General features: G+C 35.4%; 1 protein-coding gene across 5 annotated transcripts in view; it reads left to right on the top strand.

Annotated features, from left to right (window-relative positions):
* The window catches only part of SMAD2 (SMAD family member 2), an 89,977-nt gene that overhangs the window by 49,386 nt on the left and 20,899 nt on the right, over positions 1-19,692 (top strand). For 4 of the 5 annotated variants that reach the window (XM_036918647.2, XM_036918645.2, XM_036918646.2 and 1 more), the window contains 4 exons: positions 4,741-4,830; positions 5,830-6,023; positions 6,878-7,012; positions 9,845-9,919. In XM_036918647.2, coding sequence (XP_036774542.1) covers positions 4,741-4,830; positions 5,830-6,023; positions 6,878-7,012; positions 9,845-9,919 — 494 coding nt within the window. The remainder of the gene's footprint in view (positions 1-4,740; positions 4,831-5,829; positions 6,024-6,877; positions 7,013-9,844; positions 9,920-19,692) is intronic. The other variant, XM_036918648.2, reaches the window with a different exon arrangement.

Below are 19,692 nucleotides of genomic sequence, written 5' to 3'. Positions count from 1 at the left end.
TTTTGTGGTGAAAGAAATAATCTTTAAGATTTCAGTTTTAAAATTAATTGACTTTTTTTTTATGGCTCCAGCATGTGGGCTTTGTTTTTTGTAATGTTCCATGTATACTTGAAGAGTATTCTCTAAATGTCAGATCAAGGTGGTTGATAGTATTGTGCAGCTCTTCTGTGATACGTGGAATTTGGGGTGGGGGATTAATCTTAACTGTTCAAGGAGTTACTGAGATTACTCTGCTGATTTGTTCATTCATTCCTTATATCTGTCTGTTTTTGCTTCATGCATTTTGAAACTGTACTTTTGGATATGTGCAGGATTGTTCATGTCTCCTGTGAATTGACTCTCTTATGAAATGTCTCTTTGTGTCTGGTAATATTCGTGGTCTTAAGTCTTACTATTTTGATACTATATTTTATTAAACTTACTGCTTGCATAAACTATGTGTTTCCATTCTTTAATTTTCAGCTTGCCTATGTGTTTAAAGTACATCTTTTTTGTAGACATTTTGCATGTTGTATTCACTCTGACAAGTCTATGTCTCTTACTGGAGTATGTGGTATATTTGTATAAAATGTTATTAATATGGTTGGATTTACTCTTGTTTTACTCTTTGCTCTTTACACTTTGTTTTCTGTTATCTGTTTTTCTTTTGTCCTTTCCTTCCTTTGGATTGTTTTTTAGTATTTCATTTAAATTTTCTTTATGCCTTCAACTGTGTCTCTGCCCTTTCTGAGGCTGGGGGGCTCCCTTCCCAGTGACAATCAGAATCCTTAGCTTAACAACAGTGCAGTTGTTTCTGGTATCTTCTGTTGCTTCGGCTGCTATTGTCATGACTTCACATACTTTCCGAGTTACAATTTTTGCTTGAATTGGTCATCTCCCTTTTGTAGAAATCAAGAGAAGAAAAGAATATCGTTATTTGTATTTACCTACCTACTCAACATTTCCTAGTTCTCTTAATTTTTCCCTGTGATTTAGAGTTTCTATCTTGCATTCCTCTATCCTGAAGAACTGTCCTTTTGTACAAATCTGATAGAAGTGAATTCTTTCAGTTTTTATCTGAACATGTTTTTTGTTTTAACTTCCTTTATGAAGGATGTGTTTGTTCGTTACAGATTTTAGGTTGAGTTTTTTTTCCCCTTTCAGCTCTTTAAAGATGTTGTTTCATAGTCTTTGGCGTCCATGGTTTCTAAACAGAAACTTACACATGTGTTTATGCCTTTGTTATTCTCTGGCGACTGTCAAAATTAAACAAAGTTGGCCACTGGTTAAAGGCAGTAAAAGCAGATTTTATTCAGTAATAACTGCAGTAGGGGAAAGAGCTGAGTTCAGTTTTGATTTGCACAGAGGTGACTGGGAGGATGAGGGAGTGGGGCAGGGGTGCACAAGAGTTGAGTGCCCGAGCAGAGTTGGGAAGTGAAAACTTACCCAAAAAGTGGGTAAGAGGGATGGTCAGTGACAATGTGATTAGGCTGTTTGTGTCTGTTGAATGGCATTTATTGAAGTTAGGCTTCTATCCTCAAGAGGATAGATTGGGAGACAGAGGCCCTATCCCTCCTAATGATTACATTTCAAAGGAATGGGTTGGTCTTTGAGGAGGACACTCCTGAGTAAGTAAGTAAGATACATATACATCTCCAAGAGACAGGAAGGATGTAAGCTTTTAAAATAAATGCTCTAAGAAAAGAAGGTGGGGCCTTTAGACAGGTGTTGGCTGAAACAAATGGTAAATTCCTTTGGCAGCCTTGAGCTTTTCCAGACAATAACTCAAAGGGGGATGTGGGGGTCGTCCCAGGGATGCAGCCTTAGGCTACTGCTAGACTGTTCAAGGCCTCTTAGTGCAGGGGTTAGGATGCAGTCCTTTGTGCCAAGAGTTTTTGTAGTTCTCACTACTTTAAAGATTTTCTTTTCATCTTTTGTTTTTTAGCAGTTTGACAACGATGTGCCCAACTGTGATTTTCTTTGTATTTAAACTGCTTGGTGTTCACTAAGTGTCTTGGAAGTGTAAGTCTAGTTTTTTACTGAAATTGAAAATGTTTCAGCCATTATTTCAGATACTTCTTTCTGGTTTGTTCTTACTCCCCTCTTTCTGGGACTGCAACACATTATTGAGATTGTTCCTTTTGTTCTACAGGCTTTTATTTCTGTTCTTCTGATTGAATAATTGCTCTTGGTTGATCTTCAAATTTACTGACTTATGTTTTCTCCAATCAGGTTAATTTTTTATTTCTGATTTTATAATTTTCAGTTCTAGAACTTCATTAATTGTTACATTAAATCCCTGTCGGTTAATCTTGGGGGTCTGTCTCTATTAGCTAATTCGTCTTATTTCTAGTAGATAATATTTTTCTGTTTTTTCACGTTTAGTATTTGTGGTTTTATGCTGGATATTTGGGATGAAACATTGTAGAGACTAAATTCTCTTACATTCCTCTGAATAGTGGTGATTTTTATTTGGGCTGATAGTTTTGAGTGGCCTCAGAGTCCAAACTGTTTGCCTGTGCTGTAAGCGACAGCTGAAATCTCAGCTTAGTTTTTCTTGGACTTCCATGTGCCGATTTTCAGCAGGCCCCACAGTCTGTCCCACATGTGTAGTTTAGGGGTCAGTCAAGAATTTGGGCAGAGTTCATATTCAGTATTTTGATGTTTTTTTCCTCCTGCAGTTCCATTCATCACAGGATTTCCCCCCTTCTTTTTCTAAACTCTCTGGCAGCCCCCAGTCCATCCTTTGATTCTGCAGATCTGTAGAACTACAGTTTGCTGCTTAAGGTCTAGTTGCCCTGCCTGCCTTAGACTGCAGGGTGTCTGTCCTCAGGTACAAACCCACATAAATGTATCTCTCATCCACTGCAGTTTCCCTCTGACGAAGGTTGATTTCCCTGCCATCTTTATCTGTTTTTGGTTTCTTTCCACACTGTTTTCAAATAGTTGATTTTATTATATTTGCTTATAGTTTATTTTATTATATTTTGTGTAGAGGCTATTATTTTTTGTCAGAAGAAAGGTTTGCCCAATTGAGGCTACTCTAGACAGTACCTCTGCTGTTTTGTTTTTTGTGTCTTTTTGCTAATTCCATGCTGTTTCCATATTGAGGATTTATAATGTGTTTCCAAATCTAGTCAGGCTGGCTTGGGTTGGGATCGAGGTCTGTGCCTCTACCTTGATTGCATGTTTTGTTTTTAACAACTGGTGTTTATTATTTTGAGGCTTAAGTAAAGCACAACTTCAGCTCTCCATGCTTTCTTTTAGATTCTAGTTGTCATGTCAGTCCTTGAGTTACTTGAGTGAAATGTTCATTCTAGTCTCATAAGAGCAGAAGAGCCTCTCAGTCTACTCTTTCGTTAATCATTTTCCTCAAATTATTTTCAAAGAAAGAAGACAAGTTGTATACTAATCCTTGAGAGGTTTAAGTTCAGATTTATTATTCTAATTTAATTGATTTTATTGTGATTTAACTTATGTGGTGCTATATTTTTCCAGTAAATGTTTGATAAATATCTTTAAAAAAAGAACCATTTACATCATGGCTTTTTAATCAGGTCTTTGGGGGGAAGCTATCTGAAAATGTACTTTAAAACAAACTGTCCAGTGTTAGAGTCCCTGTAGCCCCATGGCATAGCATGAAATGTTTCTGCAGCTTAGCAGCCCATGGGGTATGTGTTGCCCAGCCACAGGAAGACAGCACTTTCCACCATCGCCCTCTGAAGAGTTGGTTCAGTTAGCTCGTTAGCAAGATACACATCTGGAATTCAATCGTTTGATTTTATTTTCCAAAGTTGTTTGGAAATGTTTGTTCCTGCCCTTTGAAATTTTGGTGATTTTTGTAATATGTGAAAATGAAATTGTTACCTTTTGACTCTTAATTTTAAAAGTACAATTTATGACCTGAGACACCTTGGCAGTCAGTAGTTCCATTCCAGACTGTCTTTGAAGCTCTTTTTCCCTTCTCTCACAGATGAGAAGTTGCTCTGAAATGCAAGTTGTGTCAGGGAAAATAGTATATTATCCCTGGGCTTGCCCATGTTCTGAAAAGAAAGGAAATGTGAAAGAAAAATGTTGAGGTCTTTCTGGTCTGTGTCTTTCAGGTGGATTGATTTTAAAACAACTAGATACAGCAAATTTTTCATATTTATACAATATTTTAAGAATTTGGTGCTTCATTTATCTTTAGTCCTTATATTAAAACTTTTAAGGTCTGCTATAATAGAATGACTTCAAAATATACTTTGTCCTTTGTATTAGTAAGAGAGCAGTAATAATTAAGTAAATTCAGTGAAACGGAATATGTATCTCAAACAAATAACCTGAAAATCTTAACTGTGTATATGTGTTATATACACATATTAACAAACAGTTGGCATGTGATTTTAGATAAATGTTTTACAAACTAGATTATAACCTGAAACACTGTTAGTAAGGCTGATGATATAGCTAATAGGTCTTTTGTTATGAGTGGAAGAAATTGGAAAGGGCATTACAGGTATGATTTCATTAAGCTAGAGAGCATTGGAGTTCACATTTTAAAAACATAATCATAACTTATCTGGAGTCACGTTCCATTTTATTAGCTTCCTTCATATAGAAAATATAGAAACCATTTAAATGCCTATGAAAAAGTGAAACAATATATATTTTCTGGGTGAAGGAAGTATTCTGTACATTTTCCATGTTTTGCATCATGGTATTTTGAATAACCATGCTTCCATGTTCACATCAATTTTTTGTTTTTCAATTTATGCACAGCACTTGCTCTGAAATTTGGGGACTGAGTACACCAAATACGATAGATCAGTGGGATACAACAGGCCTTTACAGCTTCTCTGAACAAACCAGGTGAATATTCTGCCCTCTGTCAAATGCTAGAGCTCTTGTGGGAGGGGGGCTATTTTGGAAGACCTGTAGTGGGTTGCTTAGTATAATTTTGCCTAGTATGTTCCTTAATGTAAAATAAGGCATGGCATTTAAAATACCTGCTTGCCAGTATTAGAAATATATTAAATGTTTCAACTGATGTTTTGATCAATGAATTCTAGTTTTGAATCTTCTTTAAATTATTGCATCCCCTAAAGAATAGAAACTTTGATAATTATATTCTCATTTTAATTTTAGATTATAATCTGTTGGCCTACTTTTTAAGTAGATACATAACCAGTTTTTACTAAATTTCTTGCTATCATCTAAATCTCATCTTCTTTATACTAATAAATACATATTTACCAAACCCCTTATATCACAATTAACACTAGGCTAACTTGTTTTTGTTATTTTTTTCTAATCACCTTACTCTCTTTTTTGAGCATATTGGTATTTGTCCATTTCATCCCATCATACTCATCACCATCTGCATTTATGTGTGAGCTATAGAAATACACCTCAGTGCTCAGAACAGTCATAGCTGGGTAGTAAGTTATATTAGTTTGAGTAAGTTACTTTTACTCATTGTTGGTATTTACCATTCTTCACACTAGCACCTTTTTTTTGATAATTCAGTCACCTACAGAATTAAAGCCCTTAAAAGCATCCCTAAGTAGGAGTTTACTAAAGATAGAAATTGACAGAAAGTTTTTCAAGTGTAACTGATATTCCTGCTAAAAATCAGTGTTTTCCCAAGTGGCTAGTCGTTCATTGCCATGAGATATGTCTTCTAGTGCTGCTGCTTACTATCACATCAGGGCCATTAAGTAGTGCATTTTGCTTCCTTGTGCTCACTAAAACTAACTAAATGTCTACCATTCCTTTCTTTATGCTCTTACTGTACTAATTTAGCCCAATTGAGTCCACCTTTTTTTTTTTTTAAAGTTCCCACCTTTCTTTTCCCCTTGCTTTCAATAGGTCTCTTGATGGTCGTCTTCAGGTATCTCATCGAAAAGGACTGCCACATGTTATATATTGCCGATTATGGCGCTGGCCTGATCTTCACAGTCATCATGAACTCAAAGCAATTGAAAACTGTGAATATGCTTTTAATCTTAAAAAGGATGAAGTATGTGTAAACCCTTACCACTACCAGAGAGTTGAGACACCAGGTAAAAAAAACTAGATTTCTTTCCCCTTGTTTTAAATTAAATGCTTGAACGTTAAGTATATTGTGTACTCTTATTTTATACCTTGGAAATTTTGGTGTAAATTACCTTAAATTCAGTATGTATTTGGTGGTAATTAAAAGTTTTTTTAATGTTTTAAATATTTTATAGAAAATATATCTTAGAGGGTAAGGTACGTCATTTTCTTGGGATAACATACTATTTGACATCAGCTTACATATCCAGGAAATTCTAATCCCACAGATTCAGTCTGCTTGGAACTAAACTGATAGACCTCTTTACCTGTCTGCTGCCTTAAATGTTTTCAGTCATCCTAATCTTTGAGTGTTTTTTTTTTTTGAAGTACTTTAATGACATCATTTGTATCTACTCTGTTTAGTAAAACTCATAGCAAGACTTTTAGTTTAGTTAGTTGTGTACTGGAATCTTAGAATCTAAAAATCTGTATTCTAAGAATGCAAAATCTGTATTACGAGAATACAGCTGTATTTTTTAGAAAATTCCTTAAATTCAAATTTACAAGTCTTGCCACAACTGTTCCAGTAGGGATTTATTAGCTCTTAGGGTAATATAATATTACCAGGATCACTCTGTCCTCCAAAGTACAGGATAAATTATAACTTGAAAATTTAGGTTGTGGACTATATGTTAAGTTAATATTAATCAGATCTGTCAATTTCTCATTATCTAGTATAATACCAACTAAGTGGACTCTAAATTTTCAAAACTAAGAAGGCTATGTTCTTCTTTCTTTATGAAAACTTATGAAAGATTCCTCTCTCCACCCCCATTCCCTTGCTCTTTGCCATTAACATGTATTTCTTTCACTTTTTTAGTCTTGCCTCCGGTATTAGTGCCACGGCACACTGAGATCCTAACAGAACTACCACCTCTGGATGATTATACCCACTCCATTCCAGAAAACACTAATTTCCCAGCAGGAATTGAGCCTCAGAGTAATTATATCCCAGGTATTTTTTGCCTCCTGAATCTCCTGAAAGTTGGGATACATTGAAATTTCGTTGGTAAACATTCGGTAGTAGTAAAGTATGGTTTGACTTTTTTTAAAAAAAGCTTCTGGATTTTGAATAGAAAAGTCTGATTTGCTAGGTAATTATTTTGTGAAATATATAAGCCTAGTACTTTAAACTCTTTTGTCTGGAGAAAAGTTTTACTTTATATTTCATTTTCTTTTGCAGTGGCTTTAATCAAAGTACTGTGAGAAGCAGAAAAGAAAATATCTTAGTAAGTTTGTCTTAGTTGTTGAAGCTAAGAGAGATGCAGAATGTAAGCAAAATAAATGGCATAGGACACAAGAATTCCAGAAACAAATGGAACTAAAAACTGACCAAATAATCGCTTTCATAGATAGCTTGATAATATTTAAGAAAAATGTAACATTCCTATAGGAGATAGAATATTTTAGTTCTACAGACATAGCAACACATGTACTGAAAATCAGAAAATCTTTATTGTTATTCATAATAAAGTTATGGGCCTTGGTAGTTCCTGTTGAAAACTAAATGAATTCAACTACATGTTTCTCAAATTCCACTCATTTTATTGTTTTATATGATCCAGTAATGTTCTATGATATGGTAGCTAGCCTTTTAGTTTTCCCTATTTTTTAGGAAAACAACTAGCATTTCCATACTTTGTGTCCCTTTTTTTGTTTTGTGGGTTATTTACTAGCAGAAGCTAATGGTGTAATATTAGGATAAGATTAAGTTATCCATTGGCTATTTTAGTGTCTTAGTCCTTTTCTCCTTTTGTAGTATTCCTCCATTCCACTCTAATTTTTATGCAACTGAAATTAATGTAAAGAACTTAGAGTTTCACGTACACTAAGCAATATTTCTTTAATGTGTCTCATCACAGAAATAACAGTTGTTCATTGAAAGTTTTAAAAACATAAGGAAAAGAAGAATTTTTCAAAATAGTAATTTTAAAGTTAGGAAGCATATTGTGATTGTTTTATTCTGCCTTTCTTTATTTAATTTTATTACAAAAGAAGATTCAAGGCTGCCTTTTGGGTTGCTAGAAACATAAACTTTTTGAGAAGTTAGGAGACAGGGCATAGAGTGGGGTGGAGTATGAGGCCCAGGATGAGGGAAAAACAGGACTACACAGGACATTTCCCAGGGAGAAGAATGTGGCTGGAAGCAGAGTGATGTGCGTGCAGTGTGTGGAGCAGGAGGCATTTAAATCTTTGATGTGGAAATTACTAGTATTCAACAATACTAGGAAACTGAAGGTTTAAGCGTAAGGCCTTTTAAGACACCTACCCAATAATGATTTAGAAGAATGTTCATCAGAATGTTAGTGGCTTTCACTGTGTAGATGTTTGGGTTTATTTTCCTGTCTTCTTAATTTGTTTAGGTGTGGCTACTCTACAAAGTAGAAAATTGAAAGTGGATTCCACCTATTTGTTCTGGGCAGAGGGGCTTTATGCAGCTCCCTCCAACTGACAGCAAAACTTAAGGGTTCACTTTTTGTACCTCTTTAACAGAAATTTTAACATTTCCTCCAAAATGCTGATAGCTCTGTTATTTATTATTGTGTAGATAAATAATAATGAGTAAAGAAAAATAGAATAAAGTATTTAAAGGCTCAGTATTTCTTCCTTTTGAGAGCTTTGCGACATGGGTGGTTAAACTGGCAAAGCTAATCATTTAAATTTTATTAGCTTTAACCTTTAAAATAGTACATAATGGGATGTATTAGTCTTATTTTTGTGTTCTTTGTTGTTTGAGAACATGGAAATATTTAATTTTATTCTTAGAATTTCATTATTAAAAATTTTGGGGCACTGACAGACGAAAAGGTTGGTATTTCAGAAGTAAAAATGTGTAGTTAGCTTGCCAGGGAGGTTGTAAAGGGTCAGTGAAGGAGCCCTTTAACTCTTCTCTATCCCCCTTTTGATAATTACAAAATTCATTTTAGGTATGTGTCAGCATTATCTTGACTTGCTTAAAATTGTCCAGCAATATAAATGTTGAACTACTAATAATCATCTAAAATTATTTTTCCTCCTTGAAATAATAATTAGTAAAATTGCATGAGTGTTTTTATTTTATAAGAAGCTTATTCAGCTATTCAGATGCCTCCCGAATATAAATATAAAATGTTGGAAATGACACATTACAATCCTATCTTCAGAAAGTATTTTGCCTCAGTTTTGTACAGTACTCTGTATTTAAATTTAATTTCCCACTTCAAACACTCAGGATTTACTGTTGAGAAATCCCTGGAGAAATGTACTTTTTAGGCAGAATTCAAGCTAGACTAGTCCTGCATTATATTATCATATTTTGCCCCACAGAACCTAGTGTAAGATGTAAGCCTGTATCCTGAGTGTGTGTGTGTGTGTGTGTGTGTGTGTGTGTGTGTGTCCTTTAATCATCTCTGAGGTATATCCATACATGATGACCATAAGTTAAAAAATTGTGGGTACTAATTTCTTTGAAGCATCATGATTCAGAACTGAGACATCTTTGAAGTTATATTTTTGGCTCTTGCCCTAGAAAATATACATATGGGAATGAGCCAGATATGTAAATAATAGCTAAGGAAGTATGCTCAGAGAGCCTGATTGTATTATAAGTAGGTTTAAGAATTCACCTATAAGATTTGGATAGGAATCTGAATTATAAGCCCTCAATAGCCAATATTGCTTTTTTGTAATGTTATATAATGTTCATTTTTGTTACTTGGAGTGATTTCTTTGATTATCTTTGGTAGCTAGGAGAAAAGGTGGTGAGATTAAATTGCAGTTGCACTAGATTTGTCCTAAACTTTTATAGAAACGCCACCTCCTGGATATATCAGTGAAGATGGAGAAACAAGTGATCAACAACTAAACCAAAGTATGGATACAGGTAAAAAAACTTTGAAAATATCTCAGTAATTAGATAATATGTTTTGCCTTGTTTGAAATGCACAAGAGTTACTCATAACACTAAAATTGAGAGATGTTGGGACACATATCAAAAGAATCTTCTGCCTTGATTTAATCACATTTGAACCATCAAAGGGGAGGGCCCTGTTGTCAGTGAAAAATTTAGCATGTTACTGTGCAGAATGATTTTTAGAATTTTCTCATTAAAATTACTGAAAATTTGAAAACACTTTTCAAGTATTCTGTGCTTCTGTTTAAAGTTTTAGTTACCTTATGAATAAATGTCTTTGTGATGTAAGGCCATAACTAGCCCAGTAACAGATTTTTTCAAAGGAATTTGGAGGTGAGGGATGAGGGTCGGCATTTCAGTGCTCCTTTAACTTAATAGTGAGTTTTGAATTGTAGTAGATTGTTTACACAAAACACCTTGTAGCCAACCTGATTTAATTAATTTCTAATATTTAGCCATCAACTCCAAACACAGTGGACAAAAAGTGTTAATATGTAATTGGTATTACACACATCAGAGCTTTAAAACAGTTATGTCATAAAATGTATAACCCACCAGAACTAATAGGTTACCAGTGAAATAGTTGTGATGTTATTGTAATTGTCTTGTTTGATGTATTCCTCCTTGTCTGTATCTTAAGGATTGGACACTTTAATATCATAACCTGACAAACATACCATTAGCTTTTCTATATAGTTTATACTATTTGCAGTTATGATAATCTAAGTTATTTTAAAATAAATTAACATTGGCAGGAGTTGGGACAGGGGAGGACTGGATTTAACAGTAATTCCATTGTTTAAATCCTTCCATTATTTAGACCCAAGTAAAGATGCTTCTCCTATAGCTAATCATGCTTGTAGCTGTTAGAGTAGGAGGTAACCAAGAAAAGTAAATCATCTAATGATCATTGGAAATAGCATGTTGTACAGCTTAATACAAATGTCTTACTGCAGATATTAGCTCTCCAAGTGTGTTTTCCTAACATGCCTATATTTCAAAAGAACTGTATTCCTGAATCAACCATGTTCCTTTTTGCCCTATGATGGATGACTGCTGCTGTGACATTTAAAAGCGAATGCCATGAAAGATGCTCAGCTTCACTAGTCATCAGTGAAATGCAAATCCAAATCACCATGGCATACTACTTCACACTCACTAGAATGGCTGTAATCAAAAAAGGGCAGTAACAAGTGTTGATGATATGGAGAAGTTGGAGTCTTCATATGTTGCTGGTGGGAATGTAAAATGGTTCAATTGTTTCAGAAAGGTTTGCCGTTTCTCAGAAAGAAATAGAGAATAACAGTGTGACCCAGCAATTCCTAGGTAAAAATAAAATATCCAAGAAAACTGAAAACATATCCACACTAAATTTGTACATGTAGGGACTATTTATAAAAGTATGTAAATGGAAGCAATCCTATTGTCCATCAAATTATAAATGGAGAAATTAAAGGTGGCATATCCATACATTGGAATATCATTCACCATAAACAGAATGAAGTACTGACATAAGCTACAACATGGATGAACCTTGAAAGCACTATGTTAAACGAAGAAGCCAGGAACAAAGGGCCACAAGGATTCCAGTCAGTGCACAAATGTCTTGTTTGATTGTATAGCTCAAATGTGGGAGGAGCAATAAAATAAATATAATCACTGGTAATGGAATGGGTCATAATTGAAAAGGGGAGAACAGGCCAACTAAAATGAATTCATTGTTTTCAGGCTAGCTTTGAACCTAATATTTCTAATTCTGTTTCAGTGGGAAAATGTTACGGACTTTTTCAAAATGATGCATTTAAAAATTTTCCTGTAATGACAATCATGTACTTGATTCATGAGATGCTAAAATTTGGTTTAGCTAGCTGTCTTCTACCCACTAACAGTTCTTAATGCCATGGAAAGAAAGTTCTGACTGATGTAGGGCCCCAATTTAGAACAAAATTGACCTCTGTTTAAACTCTAGTCCCTACCTTCACTGAGGGGAAGGACATGATTAAATTTGTCTTTCAAGCCCAGCTGGGATAGGAGTTAATATATTTTAAAAGGATAACCAGAGGACAAATTAAACAGAATAAAGAACTGTACGAACAAGCCCCTGTTATTTTTTTCTTTTCATTTATATTCTCTTTACCTCCTTCTTTTCCCCTCCACCTTTCCTCCTCTTCTTCACCTACCCCTTCCCCATCCCCGCTGTATTTTACTATTACATTCTCTGTTCAAGCCTTCATTCTTCCTTTAAAGTCTCGTGGACAAGTCTCGTGGACATTAACGATCAGGCTGGACATCACAGGAAATCTAAACACTTGATTAAGTTGTAATTTTTTCTTGCTGTAAACAGTTCTGTGTACCCTGAGACAAGGTTCGCATACCCCACTTAGTAGACAGCTTCTCTAACCAAGTGCATATGATCAGGATAGAATGGTCAGATGCTGAGCTAGACTACATGAGTTTGAATTGTTCCTCTACTGTGTACTAGCTAGGTGACCTTGGCACATAGTCTCCTTATCTGAATTAGGGATAGTAACACCACTCAACCCAAAGGGTTGTTAGCAGGATTAATATTCGTAAAGCAATTAGAAGTGTTTCTAACTTATAGTAAGCACGATCTGAGTGTATTAAAAGGAATTCACTACAAAAAAGGAAGGAAGTTGATTACGCAAAAATTAGAAGGTAAATGAGAAATTGAGATCCAGGGAGAGAAGCAGTTCACTTTTATGCTTACAGTCTTCTCAATATAATTTGAAAGTAAGGTTATTTGTCAAGAATGAAAGATCAGGTTTGAGAATTTTAGGATAGTTGTCTTATTGGCTACACTATTTTCTGCAGTGTCTCACAGTTTTTAGATAGCATATAACATGTCTGTCATTAGATGCATTCTTCACTATTTTTACCTTTATAGAGCTATTGTGAATGTTATTTTTGTTATTATTTTCTAATTGTTCCCAGGATACTGAATAAAATTTGTTTTTATGTATTGATCTTTTTTCCTGCACTTTGCTAAAATCACTTTGGTTCTAGTAGTCTGTAGATTCCTGAGATTTTATGTGTATACATAGAAAATGTATGTTAAATGAAGACAATTTGCCTTCTTCCTTTCTAGTGTTTATACCTTCTTTTTCTTTCCTGGCTAAGATCTGCAATAAATGTTGAATAGAAATAGCACAGTATTGTTTTTGCTTTAGAAATATTTTGTATTTACCTACCTTTTTGTTTGCCATTTCTGCTCTCCGTTCCTTTCCTAGAGACATCGGTCCAGTTTTAGCACCATTTGTTAAAGAGACTTTTTCTTTCTCCATTGATTTATCTTGGCTCCTTTGTTGAAAATCAAGTGATAATGTTTATGTGGGTCTAAGTTAGTCTGCTGAGCCAATTCAATGAATTCATTTCACATAATCTGTTTTTCAGTTTTATGATTTCCATTTTAAAGTCTTTATCTGATAATTCCAGTATCTAGTTCATATGTAGGTCTGCTTCTTTTGACTTTTAGCTCTTGATTATGGGTCAATTTTTCCTACTTTGCATGTCTCATGTTTTTTAATCAGGTGCTATATGTTGTGTATAAAATAATGCTAGAAAGTAGTATAAATATTTTCCCTTGCAAAGAGTGACCTATTTTTCTCTCTGGCTGCTCACTTAAGGAACTAATCTTTTCTGTATAGGACTTTCTCTGAATGGGTGATGATTAGATGCCTTAATTAATATCAGATCACCTCAGATTTGAAGGAGGAGCAGTCCCCTAACTGAGCAGGACTTTCAGATTCGAGTATGGCAAGATTGCAGGATCTCGCCCTGCTTTCCAGCCGTGCCCAAAACTTCTGTGCTATCATGTTCAGCCAAAGACATGGGGGTTAGAATTGGGTAGTGAAGAGGACTGTACCTTATGCTTGGGCTTCTCAGATTCCATTTGCCTGTGCATGGCCATTACAATTTTAGTTGGTGTGCCCTTTGGCACAATCCTGTGTGTCTGTGTCCTGACTTGGCCCATGGTCCCAGTGAGGAAAGTGGTTAGCACTCTTTACTTTTGTAGGAAGAGCTCTTCCTTCTCCCTAACTATTTCACTTAGACTTAACTAGAGCTATAGCTTTTTGGTAACTTTATAGAAAAAAAAATTGTTTAGTGTGCTTGTTATTTTCTCACTGTTATTTTAGGAGCAAGGATTTTTCCCTGTCTTCTACATTCTAACCATTAGGGGATCCTTGTAGAAGTTATTGATAAAAACAAAAGAAAAACTTTATTTTCATTATGAACAGAATTCATGCTCATTAAAAATTTGGAAATTCATAGAACATAATAAAGAAACAGGAAAATACTTTTTAAAGCTGACACTGGCATATTACATATATCTTTTTTGCCCAATCTCATATTTCTACCATCCTATGTAAAATAAAAGTTAAAGAGTATTTTACAGATAAAATTATGATTCAACATTTTGAATTATGCAACAAAAATGCTCACTATATATTAAAAAGCAGGTAAAACAAAACTTAAACATTATTTAATTATATCATCTCGCAATAATTACACTCTTTTTTTTTTTTGTTTTGTTTTTATTTATTTATTTTGTGAGAGGGCATCTCTCATATTTATTGATCAAATGGTTGTTAACAACAATAAAATTCTGTATAGGGGACTCAATGCACAATCATTAATCAACCCCAAGCCTAATTCTCAACAGTCTCCAATCTTCTGAAGCATAACGAACAAGTTCTTACATGGTGAACAGTGCAAGGGCAGTCATCCCAGAAACTTTCAGTTTTGATCACGCATCATGAACTATAAACAATCAGGTCAAATATGATTATTTGTTTGATTTTTATACTTGATTTATATGTGAGTCCCACATTTTTCCCTTATTATTATTATTATTTTTAATAAAATGCTGAAGTGGTAGGTAGATGCAAGATAAAGGTAGAAAACATAGTTTAGTGCTGTAAGAGGGCAAATGTAGATGATCAGGTGTGTGCCTGTAGACTAAGTATTAATCCAAGCTAGACAAGGGAAACAAAACATCCACGGATGCAGAAGATTTCTCTCAAAACGGGGAGTGAGGTTCTAAGCCTCACCTCTGTTGATCCCCAATTTCTCACCTGATGGCCCCCCTGCGACTGTGCCTGTCTTAGGTTGTTCCTCCCTTGAGGAATCTTACCCGTCTCTGGCTAACCAGTCATCTTCCGGAGCCATACAGGGAAATGTAAAGTTGGTAAGTGAGAGAGAAGCCTTATTGTTTGAAAAGGTTAGCTTTTTACTTCTTTGCATATTTATGCCCTGTGACTTCTATGCCCAGCATTTGTCTTGAGGTATCTTTACCACTTGGAAGAATTATGATATTTGGTAATTTTGATATGAGGCACGAATTCTACTTAGGGTTTGTAATTATGAAGGAAGAAGAGAAGCTATAGAAGTAGCAGATGGAAGAAAACATGGGAAGATTGATTATTTCTTTGACATATCTTCCTGTAGTGTAACATAAGCATGTATAGGTTTTAAATTACTAATTAAATTGCATGCACACATTAACATAATAGGAATACAGCTACATAACCAAAGCAGACCTACAATTACCAGCCATATCCAGTGAAACCAAGAAAACCAGTTGGGTACTCTAGGCATTTGTGAAAACTTATCAATGATATGATGGATATTGTCTAACTGAATTTGAATATTTTGAGAAAAATCAGACAAATTAAAACAACACATTCCTGGGAACTGTTCACATCCCATATGTTCTTTTAACAGTAGGTAGTCTATAGTCGCAAGATTTTGGAGCGCTGCAACTTGCACTTCTCCTAATTCTTGGTTGAGTTCCAACAGTATAGATCCAGTCAAATTTGTTGTTTTACTGTATGCACAGGCCAGCTTAGATATCTCCTCCTTCATTCCAATGGCAAGTCCAGGAACCGGTGGGATGACTGCAGCTACAACTGCAACAGCGCCAGGATCTTTGTTGATCATCTTCTGGAATGACTTTTCCAGAGGATGTTGATGTTGGAAGTTCTTCTTATCGTATCTTAATTCGTTTTCTAGGTAGCCAAATTAGGCTTTGATCCTCTGTATAAACACAAACAAACCCTTTGCCCACACCTTGATATGCCCTTTATACCATTGTGAAGAACTTATTGGAGATCACCACACAGGAACTGCTTTTCTTTTCTTTTTTTTTTTTTTAAGAAAAAGGAATATTATCAGAAAAATGTACTTCCATAGCTGATCATCTGACACCCTTTAAATGATAAAATTTAAGGATATTTAAAGCATGCATTAATCGTTGATTTGCAGTTAGTTTTATCCTATCAGGGAGTAATCCCCCTTTTCTTTCTTTTTTGTTTTGTTTTGTTTTGTTATCTTTAATACACAATTACATGAAGAATATTATGTTTACTAGGCTCTCCCCTATACCAGGTCCCGCCCCACAAACCCCTTTACAGTCACTGTCCATCAGCATAGCAAAATGTAGAATCACTACTTGTCTTCTCTGTGTTGTACAGCCCTCCCCTTTCTCCCACCCCCCCATTATGCATGCTAATCATAATACCCCCTTTCTTCCCTCCCCCCTTATCCTTCCCTACCCACCCATCCTACCCAGACCCTTTCCCTTTGGTACCTGTTAGTCCATTCTTGAGTTCTGTGATTCTGCTGCTGTTTTGTTCCTTCAGTTTTTCCTTTGTTCTTATACTCCACAGATGAGTGAAATCATTTGGTATTTCTCTTTCTCCGCTTGGCTTATTTCACTGAGCATAATACCCTCTAGCTACATCCGTGTTGTTGCAAATGGTAGGATTTGTTTTCTTCTTATGGCTGAGTAATATTCTGTTGTGTATATGTACCACATCTTCTTTATCCATTCATCTACTGATGGACACTTAGGTTGCTTCCAATTCTTGGCTATTGTAAATAGTGCTGCGATAAACATAGGGGTGCATCTGTCTTTTTCAAACTTGAGTGCTGCATTCTTAGGGTAAATTCCTAGGAGTGGAATTCCTGGGTCAAATGGTAAGTCTATTTTGAGCATTTTGAGGAACCTCCATACTGCTTTCCACAATGGTTGAACTAATTTACATTCCCACCAGCAGTGTAGGAGGGTTCCCCTTTCTCCATAACCTCACCAACATTTGTTGCTGTTTGTCTTTTGGATGGTAGCCATCCTTACTGGTGTGAGGTGATACCTCATTGTGGTTTTAATTTGCATTTCTCTGATAATCAGCGATGTGGAGCATCTTTTCATGAGTCTGTTGGCCATCTGTATTTCTTTTTTGGAGAACTGTCTGTTCAGTTTCTCTGCCCATTTTTTAATTGGATTATTTGTTTTTTGTTTGTTGAGGTGGGTGAGCTCTTTATATATTCTGGATGTCAAGCCTTTATCGGATCTGTCATTTACAAATATATCCTCCCATACTGTAGGATACCTTTTTGTTCTATTAATGGTGTCTTTTGCTGTACAGAAGCTTTTCAGCTTACTATACTCCCATTTGTTCATTTTTGCTTTTGTTTTCCTTGCCCGGGGAGATATGTTCAACAAGAGGTCACTCATGTTTATGTCTGAGAGATTTTTGCCTATGTTTTTTTCCAAGAGTTTTATGGTTTCATGACTTACATTCAGGTCTTTGATCCATTTTGAATTTACTTTTGTGTAGGGGGTTAGACAATGGTCCAGTTTCATTCTCCTACATGTAGCTGTCCAGTTTTGCCAGCACCATCTGTTGAAGAGACTCATTTCCCCATTGTATGTCCGTGGCTCCTTTATCAAATATTAATTGACCATATATGTTTGGGTTAATGTCTGGAGTCTCTAATCTGTTCCACTGGTCTGTGGCTCTGTTCTTGTGTCAGTACCAAATTGTCTTGATTACTATGGCTTTGTAGTAGAGCTTGAAGTTGAGGAGTGAGATCCCCCCCACTTTATTCTTCTTTCTCAGGATTGCTTTGGCTATTCGGGGTCTTTGGTGTTTCCACATGAATTTTTGAACTATTTGTTCCAGTTCATTGAAGAATGTTGCTGGTAATTTGATAGGGATTGCATCAAATCTGTATATTGCTTTGGGCAGGATGGCCATTTTGACGATATTAATTCTTCCTAGCCACGAGCATGGGATGCGTTTCCATCTGTTAGTGTCCCCTTTAATTTCTCTTAAGAGTGACTTGTAGTTTTCAGAGTATAAGTCTTTCACTTCTTTGGTTAGGTTTATTCCTAGGTATTTTATTTTTTTTGATGCAATTGTGAATGGAGTTGTTTTCCTGATTTCTCTTTCTATTGGTTCGTTGTTAATGTATAGGAAAGCCACAGATTTCTGTGTGTTGATTTTGTATCCTGCAACTTTGCTGTATTCCGATATCAGTTCTAGTAGTTTTGGAGTGGAGTCTTTAGGGTTTTTTATGTACAGTATCATGTCATCTGCAAATAGTGACAGTTTAACTTCTTCTTTACCAATCTGGATTCCTTGTATTTCTTTGTTTTGTCTGATTGCCGTGGCTAGGACCTCCAGTACTATGTTAAATAACAGTGGGGAGAGTGGGCATCCCTGTCTTGTTCCCGACCTCAGAGGAAAAGCTTTTAGCTTCTCACTGTTCAATATAATGTTGGCTTTGGGTTTATCATAGATGGCCTTTATTATGTTGAGGTACTTGCCCTCTATTCCCATTTTGCTGAGAGTTTTTATCATGAATGGATGTTGAATTTTGTCAAATGCTTTTTCAGCATCTATGGAGATGATCATGTGGTTTTTGTCCTTCTTTTTGTTGATGTGGTGGATGATGTCGATGGATTTTCGAATGTTGTACCATCCTTGCATCCCTGGGATGAATCCCACTTGGTCATGGTGTATGATCCTTCTGATTTATTTTTGAATTCGGTTTGCTAATATTTTATTGAGTATGTTTGCATCTATATTCATCAGGGATATTGGTCTGTAATTTTTTTTTTGGTGGGGTCTTTGCCTGGTTTTGTTATTAGGGTGATGTTGGCTTCATAGAATGAGTTTGGGAGTGTTCCCTCCTCTTCTATTTTTTGGAAAGCTTTAAAGAGAATGGGTATTATGTCTTCTCTGTGTGTCTGATAAAATTCCCAGGTAAATCCGTCTGTTCCAGGGGTTTTGTTCTTGGGTAGTTTTTTGACTACCGCTTCAGTTTCTTTGCTCGTAATTGGTTTTGTTTAACTTTTGTGTTTCTTCTTTGGTCAGTCTTGGAAGGTTGTATTTTTCTAGAAAGTTGTCCATTTCTTCTAGGTTTTCCAGCTTGTTGGCATATAGGTTTTCATAGTAGTCTTTAATAATTCTTTGTATTTCTGTGGAGTCTGTCGTGATTTTTCCGTTCTCATTTCTGATTCTGTTGATGTGTGTTGATTCTCTTTTTCTCTTAATAAGTTTGGCTGGAGGCTTATCTATTTTGTTTATTTTCTCAAAGAACCAGCACTTAGTTGCATTGATTTTTGCTATTGTTTTATTCTTCTCAGTTTTTATTTCTTCTCTGATCTTTATTATGTCCCATCTTCTGCTGACTTTAGGCCTCATTTGTTCTTCTTTTTCCAGTTTCGACAATTGTGATGTTAGACTATTCATTTGGGATTGTTCTTCCTTCTTCAAGTGTGCCTGGATCGCTATATACTTTCCTCTTAAGACTGCTTTCACTGTTTCCCATAGATGTTGGGGCTTTGTGTTGTTGTTGTCATTTGTTTCCATATATTCCTTGATCTCTATTTTAATTTGTTCTTTGATCCATTGATTATTTAGGAGCATGTTGTTAAG

Source organism: Manis pentadactyla, chromosome 6 (genome assembly GCF_030020395.1).
Source record: "Manis pentadactyla isolate mManPen7 chromosome 6, mManPen7.hap1, whole genome shotgun sequence".
Lineage (NCBI taxonomy): Eukaryota > Metazoa > Chordata > Mammalia > Pholidota > Manidae > Manis > Manis pentadactyla.
Note: the sequence above shows the minus strand (reverse complement) of the source record. Positions and strands in the feature narration are given on the sequence as shown.